General features: G+C 43.3%; 1 protein-coding gene across 1 annotated transcript in view; it reads right to left on the minus strand.

The window, feature by feature from the left end:
• SLC9A2 (solute carrier family 9 member A2) overlaps positions 1–15338 on the minus strand; it is a 97456-nt gene that overhangs the window by 53256 nt on the left and 28862 nt on the right. The window contains exon 2 of the mRNA XM_029938494.1: positions 7873–8336. Within this exon, the coding sequence (XP_029794354.1) occupies positions 7873–8336 (464 nt within the window). The remainder of the gene's footprint in view (positions 1–7872; positions 8337–15338) is intronic.

Here is a 15338-nt window from a genome sequence, read left to right on the forward strand (position 1 = left end):
GCGGCCACAGAAAAATCCACCCGGCCTTCCCACAGGACATTCCTTCTGTGTCCCCAACCTGAGGACCAGTGGCAATAACTGTATTTCTTGATCTCATGTTTTATTTATTTATCTAAAGTTTATTTATTTTTGAGAGAGAGAGATAGAGTGCAAATGGGAGAAGGACAGAGAGAGAGGGAGACACAGACTCTGAAGCAGGCTCCAGGCTCCGAGCAGTTAGCACAGAGCCCGATGCGGGGCTTGAACTCACAGACCGTGAGATCATGACCTGAGCCAAAGTTGGACGCTCAACCGACTGAGCCACCCAGGCGCCCCATCGATCTCATGTTTTCATATCATGTTGAATAGCTTTAACAGAAAGCCATGTACAAGGGTGTGGTCAGGAAAGTATTTCTAAAAGCGAAGAAGAGGAAGATTTCACAGTTATGATGTGACTTGCTCCTAACATGCTATTTTTAAAGATACCATCTAAAAGATAATTTTACAAGACCTGGCTGCCATCCAAGAGGTCCTGCTTGTATCACTGATGCTGGGGAAGTAGTAGGTCAGAGAAAGCTTGTCAGTGTTGCTGTGAATTTAGTCACTTTGTGATGACCTCTCGTGAGGTCATGCCCTGGAAGGGGCCCCCCCCGCAGTCCAGGTAAGGCACCTGCAGAGACCTTCCTCCCAGCGCAAGGAGGTCCTGCCTTCTCCCCCTCCTCCTCACCTCACCCACACATGCACATCTTCTAGAACATGCGACCCAAAGGAACGTTGTCAAAGTCAAGAGGCAGTCCATGGTCTTAGGTTAATTAAGCTTCAAAAGTGCCAGGCACTTCACGTCTGCTGGGGAATGCACTTGCAAACATGCTTCTAAGGACCACTGGGCCAAATGAAACAGGAAGTAATGGCTTACGCCCTACCACATTTTTCACAAAGCCAGCAAAGTAAACTACTCCAGCAGGTGCCCTGTTTCTTTTCATTGCGTTATTTACAGTCAGAATCTCCAGGGGAGTTGGCTGTCAAGGCATTGGGATGAAGGCCTTTGACAGTACAGGTTGTGCTACGGCCTTATTTGATTTCTAAGAAGCTAAAATTGAACCCATTCATCCATGGTCACACAAAATGTCACAGGCTATATGAGAATCCAGGTCTCCTGACCTTCCTGGTTCAGTTTTTCAAGGTTCAACCACCAGAGTATGAGTCATGTTCTGACCCAGTGAACTGGAAAGTGATCTAGAAAAAGTCTATTTGACTCTTCATCTCACTTAAGGTCCTTTTTTAGTCTACCATGGTACCGGTTTTGCAAATTATTTCCCTCTTTTCCACTGGATCATGAACTCCTTGTGGACAAGGCTCATTCCTTATTATCATTCACTTCTTCCATGCTGCCTGCAAGATGACAATATATGTCTGCTGGTTTTGAAGAAAGCAGCAGATTACTAAGAAATGAATGAGCTTTTCTCGTAATCCTAGGTGTGACACTCCAGAGCATTTGGTCTTGTTCCACCAAGAACTGACTTAAGAAAAAAAAAAAAAAGGCAACTCATTCCCCCGAGGATTTGAATATGTTGAGGGATCATCATTTGTGGGAAAAGAAACTGACTTCAGATAGTGGCTGCTTCCTACTTTCACCCAGAGGCTTGCTAGGCATGGGACTCCGTCAGCATCCACAGGCTGCGGTCGCTTCCTGAGGTGGGCTCAGAGATATGCTAAGTGTACCCCGTGACCGAACAGCGACGCGCATCTGCTGCCTGAGGAGAGACGTAGGTTTCCTGCCCAGTCGTCTCTGCATAGACAGCCTCCACAGGCCACTTTGTCACTGTACTTCTGTCCCCAGGCTCCATGGCTTCTGCTCTCCCAGCCTCCCGCCTACACAGCAAATCTCAGCTCTCTCTTGCTCAAATGCTCCCTACAGCCAACACAAGACTCACTTCCTTTATTATTTAAAAAAAAATTTTAATGTTATTTATTTTTGGGAGAGAAAGATAGAGTGTGAGTTAAGGAGGGTAGAGAGAAAGAGAGACACAGATTCCAAAGCAGGCTCCAGGCTCTGAGCTGTCAGTTACAGAGCCCGACGCTTAGCAAAGTTGATTGCTTAGCCAACTAAACCACCCAGGCGCCCCAAGACTCACTTCTTTTAAATACTGCTATTCCATTTGTCACTCTCAAGTTAAAAATCCTTGACTTCCTGGGGCGCCTGGGTGGATCAGTTGGTTAAGAGTCCGATTTTGGCTCAGGTCGTGATCTTGCGGTTCATGAGTTCACGCCCCGTGTCGGGCTCTGTGCTGACAGCTAGGGTTCTGAAGCCCAATTTGTATTCTGTGTCTCTTTCTCTCTGCCTGTCCCACCTCCCACCTGTCTCTCTCTCTCAAATATAAAAAAAAAAAAGTATTTAGGGGCACCTGAGTGGCTCAGTCGGTTAAGCAGCTGGCTTCAGCTCAGGTCATGATCTCACAGTTCAGGAGTTCGAGCCCTGCATCAGGCTCTATGCTGACAGCTCGGAGCCTGGAGCCTGCTTCACATTCTGTGTCTCCTTCTCTCTCTGCCCCTCCCCCACTCACGCTCTGCTGCTCTGTCTCTCAAAAATAAATAAACCTCTTTAAAAAAGTATTTAAAAATAATGATGATAAAGAAAAGAAAAGAAGAGAAAAGAAAAGAAAAGAAAAGAAAAGGAAAGAAAATCCTGACTTCATGACTTTGAGAAAGGCTCAATACACTTGACAACTTGACAATTTTTTTTTTTTACCGCTTTCCAACACCCTTCAGTCTGGATGAGGGTGTCATTGCAGCTCCACAGAACATACCTTATTTATTCATTACTGCCCCTGATTTCCTTCTTGTGGTTTCTCTTGGCATAAACCTTTCCAGTAAACCCAGGGAAGCTTTTATCTATCTTCTGTGGCCCAGCTGAGGCTCCTACTCCTCTCCAGAGCCTTCCTGAACTCCCACGGCCCTCGCAAATCACCTTATCCTCTGCCCTTCTACAACAGAGATGAACTCCCAAACCAGCTGGGCTTCGGTGGCCTGCCATCTTGCATTGGGTGGCCGCCACCCTGGGTGTTGCCTCTTGGGTTCTACCTCATTCTCCCAGCAAAATCGGAGAGTCCTGAGCATAGAGCCCATAGCTCCTTCTCCTCCTTTCTCACCTCTCCCCTCCCCACTGTATCGAGCACATTTATGAGGCCTCACAAGTAGGCACAGGTCGTGTTCCTAAGGAACAACTACTAGCATAGAGTCACAGTTTTCCCAAAGGCATTTTCCTCCATTTCAATCCATCAAATCCTGGTTTTAATATCTTTTTAGGTTTTGCAGAGAACAAAGCTGAGTCATAGGCACTGTACTTTCTGCACATGGGCAGAAGCTCCAGTTGGATCATTCTACTGCCTGAGATGTGAGGGCAATGTTACAGGGAAATGTCTTAGGTAGAGACGTTGCCTTGACAACCAGAAAGCTTTCCATAGCCTCCCACCTGCTTTACACTGAACCTGATACCTAGTGATCAGCACAAGATAAAATTCTTTCAGTTACCACTGGCCACAACCCATAGTTAGTTCATTCCAGTTAAATACTTTAATTCTATCACAGGGAATCTATGTACAAAAGTGCTTTTGGGGATTTTATACATATAAAATTTTACGTATATATACATATATATACCATATATATTTTATACATATGTATTTATATACATAAAATTTTATGTATATACACTTATATATGCTATATATACATAAAATCTATGAACATATATATATATGTAAATATAAATATGATGGCTACAATTATGTTGCTAGTTGGTCTGGGCAAAGCTGACCTCAATCTGACAATCATACTTTTTGAAAACTGAAATACGGTTGCTGCCTATAGCGGGCTAATCTGACAGTTGAGTACTTTCAAATCTTTCTACATACTACTGGGATTTTAAAAATACATAAGCACCCTGCTAGCTCAGTTGATAGAGTAGGAAACTCCAAAAATACATGTAGAAGACTTAGAAATGATCTATTCTGACCTTTGATTTAAAATGTACAGTAATTTGGTGAAATCATGGAACACAAAGATGCAAATATGGAGTTATTTACAAGAATAGCTCTGTTCAAGAAAAGTAGTTTTCAGGTCACTTTTTTTTTTTAATATGGAATACAAGAAATAGTCACTTTTGCATAAGGAATTTAAAATATATTCTGCTATTTGCAAGAGCAACAATGAGTACCAGGTGGTTACTGTTTACCATCCAGCTTCCTGAAGCTAAATTCCAGTGCACTGCACATAATGACTGGGCCATTAAAGCCCATCCCTAACCTCGTTCCAAAGAACCAGCTCTCCCTAACCAAGACTTGTTATGGTAGATGAAGGAAATTCTTTAAGTGTTCCTGAAAACTGTATTAGATTATTCAGTGGGTGCATTGACATTGTTCTAGAAATGATATCGGAAATTACTACATGGGCACAAGCCATTGGATCATGGACTACTAGGAATGGCAGGAATGATCTGGTAACTGAGAACCTGAAACATCTTTGCCTCATAAGGAAATTTTTGAAAAGTTTTCCTAAAATATTTTTATAAGGGAAAGCACAAAATTCCCATTTAAAGATCTCACCGTTGTTCCTTTGGCTGTCATTTCTCCAGCTCACTCCAATCTACCATGGCCTCAGACAATGGCCCAGTTTGACTGCAATCTAAGTATCACAATTTCTCTCTGCATGAGGACATTTTTATGGTAGGCTTTCTCCCCTTAACTCTGCTACCTCAAGACTGAACCTATTGTGATTTGGGGAAGGAATTAATTGCACTGACCTATACTCTTACTCATCCGCCAGACTACTTTGTAACATGTGTTCTCTCTGTTTGATCTTTACCCTTCCAGCGGCAGCTCCTATAGTGACTCATCATTTTCATTGTACATAGCAGGAATCATACTTCTCATGCCTTTCCCTACCCTATGAGTCCCTTAAAACATCTCCTGGAGATAAGCCTAAACGTCAAAGAATCTTCCATAAAACATCTCCACTTCCATACTCTGAGGGTACCTGAAGGAGGCAAAATGATGATTTTTTACAACACTATTCTAATCATTCCTAAAACCCCATCAGTTCAGCCCACTATTCAGCCAATTTGGTGAAAATAATACCTGGTGGTTTATTCCTCGGCTTTAGGTAGTCAAAACCCCTGGGCATGCCCTGCTATCCTGTGGGTGTGACTTTAGGGTCCCTGGCTGTGAGCCCAGGGTATATAACCTGAGGAAGGCTCATTCACGGGCACCCACTACAGTCATTCTGACTTACAGGTGAGGGCTTCGTAACAAGGACTCTCACATCTCAAGAATAGCCATGCCCTTTCTCTGTCCTTGCCCTCCTTCCTGTATTGGAATGACGCCCTCAATTTGGCCCACTGCCTTCTCTGGGTCAGCCTTCCCTCTGTGCCCATAAAATCGCATTCGATGGCTGGCTGCCCTTGACAGGAAGCACAGGATGTGCCTTTGGAAAGCCTGGGAACTTCGCACACTTTGAATGGTGGTTTAGCCAGACTGTTTCCTCATATCTGATTCTTGACTAATTCAAAGAATGGACACTGAGTTGTCTGAATGGCAGATTTTATAAGAGAAGAGAAAGCAGTGTGGTATCACTCTGAGACTGAGCTGACCTTGCCCAGAGTGCCCTACAATGAGTATAGCAAGGTGTTATTATTTCTTGATAAAATTTCCTAGATACAAAAGAAATCCAAGAAATCCTCATTAAAATGTCTGTAAGCTACCTCAACCAGGGCCACATGTACATATCAAACAAGTCACAATGAAAAACCTGATTCCTCTGGAAATTAGAATAAATTACACACTGTCTTCATTGCTATGGCACCTTCCCAGTTACAATTTATATTGGTAAGTTAATGACTGATCACTGTTAATTATGTTAATAATCACTGATCATCCATAGTGGAATGAATAAAGTGTATTTTGTTACTTGAGTGAAGTAACTTACCTATCTAAGCAGCTATGCAAAAAAATGGGATTTCCTGGGGCACCCTGGTGGCTCAGTCAGCTGAACATCTGACTCTTGATTTCAGCTCAGGTCATGAGCTCACAGTTTGTGAGTTTCAGCCCCACATTCGGCTCTTTGCTGACAGTGCAGAGCCTGCTTGGGAGTCTCTCCCTCTCTCTCTGCTCCTCCCCTAGTTGCTCTTTATCTCTGTCTCTCAAAATAAACATTAAAAAAATGGTATTTCCTCAATGAATTACTTTCTTCCTAATAACGTCCATGTGGAGTTAAAGGACATCCTTAAAATATGATATTTTACTCAGTTCAGGGGTCTGAATATAGGCTAATGGCAAGTGATATAGGTTTCTATGCTGACTTTTAAATGAATCAGGAGTAGTATTTTTTTTTATTTTTTTAATGTTTGTTTATTTTTAAGAGAGAGAGTAAAAGAGCACGAGCAGGGGAAGAGCAGAGAGAGAGAGGGAGACACAGAATCCGAAGCAGGCTCCAGGCTATGAGCTGTCAGCACAGAGCCCAACATGGTACTCAAACTCATGGACCGCAAGATCATGAGCTGAGCCGATGTCAGAGGTTTAACCAACTAAGCCACCCAGATGCCCCAGAAATAATATTTTAATGAAAGGATCTAATTAAAGGAATAATCTAAATTACTTAAGTTACTTAAAAGGACTTAATCTTTCTCTGCCTCAACTTTCTTACTATCAAATGTAAAAAAAAGTACTTACTGCCCAGTTTGTCATAGGACCCAAGCACAAGGAAGACCTCCACACAAGGGTAAAAGGCTAAGCTGAGAACTTTCACCATCGCCACTAGATTGGTGGCTGACGTAAAACAGCGTCACTGGTGCTGCTTACCAAGACAGGGACACCTGAGTGTCTTTTGCTGCTTGAGGGGCATTGGGTAGGCCTTTGGCTGGGTAGGTACAGAGGCTTCCTGGTCACCTCTCCAGGTTTTGCCTGAGCTCAGAAAACAGCGTGGAGGTAAATTCTGCTCACGTTACAATCACAACAGCCTCTGACTCTTATTATGTGTTAATTAGTAAGAATAAAAAACAATTCGGATTTTTGGAATAAGTACCCACGTGCAGGAAATTGGCGAGGACCAGAAACAACCTGGCTGAGTAGTAACAGAAAGTGAGTATGGAATGAAGAACTGGCCTAAAATCACACAATAATAAATGAACCATGCCCAGATATGGAATGGTATGTAGCAGGGATTGTCATTTCTCTTCTATTATATGTATCGTATACTGACAGCATCACATCTCGCCAAGAATTCTGGGACCTCAGGTCCTTAAATTCTGATCAGAGACCATCACTGTTGAAAATGCCGAATGAGGGGCGCCTGGGTGGCTCAGTCGGTTGAGCTCAGGTCACGATCTCATGGTTTGTAAGTTCGAGCCCCTTGCTGTTAGTGTGGAGCCTACCTGGGATTCTCTCTCTTCCTCTCTCTGCCCCTCCCCGACCTTCTCTCTCTCTCTCTTTGCCTCTCTCTCAAAATAAATAAATAAACTTCAAACAAATTTCTTTTGGAAATGCCAAATGAAACAACCTCAGAGACAGAAAGGTCAACAATCAATCTAAGGCTCCGGTAGCATCATCAGGACTTTGCGAGCAGGGACCCGTGACACTGTTTGCACACTCAGGTGCAAAATGAAAATGAGGGGCCCGCTGTGTAAAAACAAATAAAAAATCAACAATCAATAAAAATGTGTACAAGGTCTTTCAAGGCAGCAATAACAGCACTGAACCTAGTGCGGGGCCTTCCCAAACACAGGGCCGCACGAGTGTGCAGGTGTAGGCTGCCTGTGCTGGTTGTCACCTTGGATGTCACTGTCAGACACCGATCCAGACCAGGGGTGTTGGAGTGACACACCATGAACTTGTTACTCACCACTGTCACTGCGTCATTCAGCAGGGACTCTCCGAAGACCAGGATGTAGAGCTGCTCATTGACCTGAATGTTCTCAAAGACGGCGAGCACAGCCACGGGGTCCACGGCTGAGATCAAGCTGCCAAAGAGGAGATTCTGGAGCAGAGTGATGTCGCTCAGGCCGAAGGCTTCGATTTGGCAGATGCCAAATAAAGACACCCCAATGCCAATGGAATTCCAAAGGGTCCCTACCACGGCATACCAGAAAATGGTGCCAATGTTCTCAAAGAACGGGCGAGTGGGCATGAAATAGCCGGCGTCCAGCACGATGGGCGGGAGGAGGTATAAGAAGAACACATCAGTCTTCATGGCAGGGGGCGACTTTTCATCGACCCCAAAAATAATCCCTCCCAGCAGCAGGCCAACCATTATAAGGAGGCAGCTCTCGGGCACTATTGTGGGCAACTTGTGATACAGATGGAAGCCTGTGAAGGAAAAAAGAAAGACAAAGCATTTGGGTTATGCATGAATCAGGGAGAAGATATACCGGTTCTCTTTGCCAGAGCCAACAGATTGTATTTCAAAACCTCCCAGGTCTGCATAATGGGCTTTACGGATTATGACGTACAAGTCAGATGATCACCTTAAAACTATTCACAAAGTACACGGAGGCACGAATTCAACTTCACATCAGAAGTTGAATGAAATACGTAATACACAGGACGGCTTTGTCTCAGTTTCCAATTAAGTGTTCTTAAACGAGACCATGCAATTTTATATTTGAAGCAGTTTTGTGATTTCCAAAACATTTTCAAATGCGATAGGTTGTTTCAAAAAAACTTCAAGGAGGAGGCAGGGCAGCTATGTTCACCTTTTTAAATGTATTTCTTTACACGGAAACCGAGTCTTAAAGAGATACATGTGGCCACGTCCCATGGCAGCTTTCGGGTTACTGCCATCCCCTCTGGTACCGAGAAGGGTTTGTAACTTATTTAATATTTCTACTGTCAGATGATCTCACTTGGAATGCTAAGTGCGGTTAATTTTTCAGAAGTCTGAAACAACCAACTCAATCCTTCAAAGGCGCATCAGGGAGTTACTATCCAAGAGGTGTAAACAGAGAATTTTAAGTCCCCTGAAAACCGTATCTTTGTAGCCTCTTCTCACAATGCCTTCTGCTTCTACATGCAGCTTCCCCTGCGTGAGAAGGACGTGCCCACGAGAGCCCGCTGGCCCCCTTGAGTCTAAGGGAAACCAGCTCCCTTCTGGTATGTAGGACAGAAAGACCCAACCTGAAGGCGCCATGTGTGCTGTGAGCCTTAATGGCTGCTGTGTGACAATGGTCCCTGGCTTCCCATCCAGTACTCCTACCCTGCCTGCGGCCATGGATAGGTCACACCCAGGCCCAGGCCCGGTTTGCTCATCTGGCGACAAAGGCACTCGCCACCTCAAGGACCTTAACAATTCTGGGTTGTCAGCTGCATGGCAGTCACACTGTGCCTGTGATGTCACCCATGCGCCCCAATCTTGGCTTCCTCCTTGTCTTCTCCATGAAAATGCAAGAGAAAACAGTTCTAAAGAAATGCACGGAAGGACTAGGATCCTCTGCAGACAAAGTGAAGAATATGCCAAGGCCTCTTCCTGGTGGCTCCTCTTGCTTTCCTTTTCCTGCCACGCAGTCCCAGCTGCCCAGTGCTGCCACATGGAGTGTCCTCTCCTCTCACTGTGTTGAAAGGAGGTCCTATTCCTAAGGATGAAGCTTGGGAAACATGGCAGATGAAAGAAAGGAAGACACAGAAGCTGTGTCTATGAATTTTGCAGGCCATCAGCTGCCATGCTCTGGCGCCATGATGGATCCTGACCAGGAGCCTGGAGAGCAGAACACAACCAAGCAATGACAAAGGTAGCAATAGAAATGCAGGATGCCATTACATGAAAGGGCCACTGGGAGAGGGGGCTAAAGGAGGTGGGAGAAATGAGGAGGGGGAAACCTGGCAGCAGCAAACATCCGAAAAGAAGAGCCAACATCAAGAACTGTTATTCGAAAGATCCTGCCCTTAGGGGCGCCTGGGCGGCCAAGTTCAGCTCAGGTCGTGATCTCTTGGTTTATGAGTTCGATCCATGAATGGAGCTGATGGCTGTCAGCCTGGATCCTCTGTCTCTCTCTCTCTCTCTGCCCCACCCCCTCCTGTATTCATGCTCTCTTTCTCAAAAACAAACATTTAAAAATAAACAAATAAACATAAAAGATCCTGGCTTTATGTTTTAAAAACACTGTTTTCCTTTCTTCTATGAATGTTTTGGTCATGCTGAATTGGTCTGAGTGACCCTTGCTTGAAACTGGGAGGTGGTCCTGACTCTGCCCAGTTCCACAAGCAAGGGGGGATTGAAGGGTGGGCACAAGACGTCTTGGTTCTGTGCTTCCAGGTGAACATAAGCAGAGACACTGAATTTTCTAACATGCCCTCTGTGGGCACAGAAAGTCTAGGGTGTTAAGTGTCTGTGGTTTACGAATGACAAGAGTCAAGCCGCATTATCAGCAAAATAACTAATCAAAACAAAAGTCTTAAATTTCACTGTTCATAGAATAAAACCAATAAATCAACAGCTGCTACTGCGAATTCATTTGTGGTTCTCCCAACCCTCAGTTCTCCTTTGGAGGGTAGATGAATGTAAATAAACAGAATTTGCTCTCCAGAGTCAATCTCTCATCAAATGCTATGGAGAGACAGATCAGTTATCAAGAAAATAAAAAGGAGACAAATGAACTACTGATGGTTTTCACGAGGTTGAATGTGTGCTACTCCACGTGCAGCCTCCTGCTCAGTCCAGGGGTCAGCTAACTTTTCTCTATAAAGGGTCAAAGAGCAAATACTTCCAGCTTGCTGGCCATACTTGACTCTGCCCTTGTGGTACAAAGAAGTCGGGCAGATGCCTACGCGTGGCTGCGTTCTAGTGAGAATTTGTTTGTGGACACAGAAACCGTCGTATCCTACTAGTTTATATGTCACGAAATGGCATTTTTCTTTTGATTTTGTTTAAAAACATAACAGCCTTTCTTGACCCACAGGCCATACAAAACCAGAGCAGGGACGCACTGGGCCCCCAGGCTGCGGTTTAACCTGCTGCTGTTTTAGTCTGTTCCTTGTATTTCCTGCTAAATTCTACTCCATTGTGTGTGAGACACTGTATTTGTGTCATTTGCTTTGTATCACTAGCGCATAAGAGTCTGTGAGGATGGATGCTTTTAATTTTATTTTCTTTTAACTGTGATAAAAATTCACTTAGCAAGAAGGGGAACAGGATTAGGGTCTCGCACAAAATGTGTAGTTAAGACAATCCTCTCTTGGAGTGAATCTATTTTAATTTCTCTTTGTATACAAGTGTTGAAATTAACTGAGCTTTTTTTTTTAAAGCTAAGGATCTGTGTAGAGAGAAGTACAATGTAATTAATTCACTATATTTTCTCATTTTGCTTAAAACAATCTATTTGTCAAATGTGGGGAAGAGAACACAGGAAGCTTCCAGATAGCAGGATCCACAAAAGAGCAACAATGTAAAAATCTCAATCACAGAGAACCACCACCACCACACCAATAACCAAAAAACTATATAAAATAAGTTTCAAAAATTACATACAGTTCTTTTTTTCTTAAGTTTATGTATTTACTTTGAGAGAGAAAGTAAATAAATTTGAGCTGGGGTGGGCAGAGAGAGAGAGAGAGAGAGAGGGAGAGAGAGAGAGAATCCCAAGCAGTCTTCACACAACAGGGCAGGGCTCAGAGTCACAAACTGCGAGATCATGACCTGAGTTGAAATCCAGAGTCGGACGCTTAACTGAATGAGCCACTCAGGTGCCCCTAAAATTACACACAGTTCCAATTAACAAGTGACATGACCAGGAGGAAAAGAGGCAACTAGCAGAGGTGAAACGGGGCAAAGCCCACAGGAGGAAAACCACGCCCTCCTGGCCCAGACAAGCAAAACTATCCAATTAACGTTCCACATTTTATGAGAGCTTAAAGAAAAAATAACGACATGTGTTAGATCCACAAATATTTTCCAAGCTCTTGTTAAGTAGGGGATGGGTACCCCTTGGAAAGAAAGTCAGCATTAGGCAGTCTGACTCCGAACTAGTGTCGCAGACTGGTCCTTCTTGAAGCTACTCTGGGAGACACTGGATTTAACGTAAAGAGTAGTCTAAAACAAGCCATTCCTATTTGGCTGGTGGGGGGGGGGAGGGAGGTGTGAGGGGGTGGGGAGGAAGTAAATATAGACAGAGTACATGAAACTTGTTTTCAAGTATTAAGAGAAACAAGAAAGTGCACTCAAAGCTAAAAATGCTGGTTTTATGTATCCCAATTCACAAAGCACGCATATACACATTTTCAAAAAATCGGAATGGCAGTAACAGAAGAGCCAGACAATGAGATACCGGAAATAAAGTGAAACATTTTGATCTGACACAGCAACAAGCTGCTGTCACTGCCAGATTGATGCTAGTGGACAAAGACCAAGTGATGGATTTTAATTCTAAAAATACACAGAATCAAATTCCCTGAGTAAATAAAAATAAACTATGAAAGTATGGAAAGAAACACATAGAATGAAATTCAATAAATAAAACAGAATTAACTGATTTATGTCAGAAACTTATTGACACATGAATGTTTACTTCTTATAACATTTAGTCATACGTTGGGGCTGAAAGATACATTTAATATTTAATTTCTTCCCACCAAAAAATAGCACAACTATGAACACATAGCCAAATCTTGTTTTACCTCACTGTGCTTTACTGTGTTTTTGGATTTTTGTTTTTTTTGTTTTTTTACAAATTGAAGGTTTGTGGCAGCTCTGTGTCCTTGAGCAAGTTGATTGGCACTGTTTTTCCAATAGCATTTGCTCACTTCATGTCTCTATAGCACATTTTGGTAATCCTCCCAATATTTCAAACTTTATATTATTACCATATTCATTATGGTGATCTGTGATCTGTGATTAAACTTGCTGAAAGCTCAGATAATGGTCAGCTTTTTTTGGCAATAATGTATTTTTTAATTAAGGTATGTACACTATTTTTTTTAGACAGAAGGCTGTTGAACGTTTAGTAGACTGCAGGGTGGTGTAAACATAACTTTTATATACACTGGGAAACCAAAAAATCCATTTGACTAGCTTTATTGCAATATTTACTTTATTGCAATGGTCAGGAGCTGAACCTGCAATATATCCATAGAGTTTTAAAAATGCTCCACTGAGGAGGTTCGCAAAGGACTTCTAAGAGAATTGAAAAAAATGAGAATATAAATGAAACATCAAAAATGTGTAGGGATTATTCCAAAGAAGAACTTAGATGGTATTTCATCTTTCCAAATGGGATGACCCCTTGCAAGGAAAAGAAAAGCATAATGAGTACAGACAGTCCACGAAGAATTTTGAAAAGGAACAAAGAGTTAAACCCTTAATCAGACTGCTGCGTCCCTTCCCAGCACGAGGCTCTGCAGGACCCAGGACTAGATCACAAATGGACTTTATCTTCAATGAACTTGGATTTGGCACAGAAAATAAGACATGAACGTAAGTAATTATAACACAAGACAGAGAGTGATAAATATGAAGAAAGAAGAATGTAGAGGTTCTAGAAACTTAAGGAAGGGAAGGAAATCACAGAGAAGGAGACTCCGGAAGGAACTGGAGGAGGTGGCATTCAGGTAACTAGCCGTGGATATGTAAGTTTCAAGGGGAAGAAAAGCACACAAAAGGCACAAGAAAGACTGGGAGCCACGAAGGAGGGGTGGCGCGCCTGACCTGGACACAAAGTGAGAAGAGCAAAGAAGAGATGGGCCAGTCGGGGAGCGGCCACACTCTGAAGGCCTGGAGAGGCCATCTCTGAAGCTCAGCCTCCATTCTGTGGGTGAGAGGGAGCTAACGAGGGTGTCTCAGAACCATCCTTGTCTTCCACACATGAGCCCCTCCTAAGACACTAGAGATTGGAATTTAGAAACGAGGGATGGAAACGTCCCAATTAGACTAATTTTACATCAGGTGGACATGATTAACCATGAATGACAATAAGATGTTGACCCAAGCATGTGACTAAAAAGTTTGAGCCCAAACTCCAAAGGGATCGATGCATAATCTTATAAAGGAAAGTTTGAGAAGAGAGCCATTCAGCCCAACTATGTAGTAATGAATAAACAACACTTAAATAGAACAAAACTATATTCCAATATTATATATGATAAGGAAAAATCAGAAGCTATAAAAATTATCAGTGCCATCCAGTCATATTTTTCATTCAATATACATTTGCTGGGACTCTACTAGGTGCTGGGTACCACATCACGCACGAAGACTGCAGCATGATAAAGAAAGTCCCTGTGCCGGAAGGCTGCAGTTTAATGGAGGGAAACGGGAAATGAATACATCAACCAGGAAATTCATAGTGGCAAGTAGTGATGAGCACTACACAGAAAGATAGAGGAGGGTGAGGCATCCAAAGTGACAGGACAAGGTGCTGTCACATCAGTTTGGTCAAAGAAAGCTTCTCTGACAGGTGACATCTGAACAAAATCCTACAGGAACTGAGTATGTGAAACATGGTGTGAGAGCTTTCCAGAACAGAGGAGAGAAGAACAAGGGCCCTGCGCTGGGAGCACCCTGAGCAAGAAAACCACGGTGACTGGAGCAGTGGAAGTCAGGAGAACAGGGCAGGAAATGAAATGGAGAGCAACAAAATAATAGAACACACAGAGCCTGTGGCCATGGGAAAAACTTGGGATATATTTTTAGTGCAATGGAAGCCACTGGAAGCTTCTGAGCAGAAGAACGTCATGATCAGATTCAATTGTATAGGGTCATCCTGACGGCTGTTGAAGAATGGAAGCAAGAACACCAGTCTTTCAGGAATACAGGAAGGAGTTGATGGTTTCCAGTAAAGTGGTGGCGGGCATCAGAGGAGGTCAAATGCTGAACGTATTTTGCCTGGTGCTCCAACAGAACATGTTGCAGGCCTGGATGAGGGATGTGAATGCGATCCTGTGATACAAGACAAATACATATATTTTGATCTTCATCCCAACCTCCTGGCCAGAGTTCCTAAAACATGTGTAAATTTCTAAATGATAATAGTGCCAGGAGCATCTTTTGTTCTAATATGTGATCTTTGACCCCACTTCCTCACACAGATCTCTTAAATTCCCTGGAACTTCCTGGGTGATAGGAGTGTCTTTGGTTCCAATAAGGCAACTCACGGTGGGCTCCTGGATAACTTCAGGATGAGTTTGGGTCACCAGGGAGACCAAGCTATGAGTAGAAGCTTGAAGCTTGTAATTTTCAGCTCTGCCCCTTCATCCTCTGGAGAAGGAAAAAGGCTGGAGACAGGGTTAATAATGGATCCTGCCTGTGTGATAAAGGCTTCATAAAAATCCCTCAATATGGTATTCAGAGAGCTTCCAGACTGATGAACAAGTCTACCTGGCAGG

Source organism: Suricata suricatta, chromosome 4 (assembly GCF_006229205.1).
Source record: "Suricata suricatta isolate VVHF042 chromosome 4, meerkat_22Aug2017_6uvM2_HiC, whole genome shotgun sequence".
Taxonomy (NCBI): Eukaryota; Metazoa; Chordata; class Mammalia; order Carnivora; family Herpestidae; genus Suricata; species Suricata suricatta.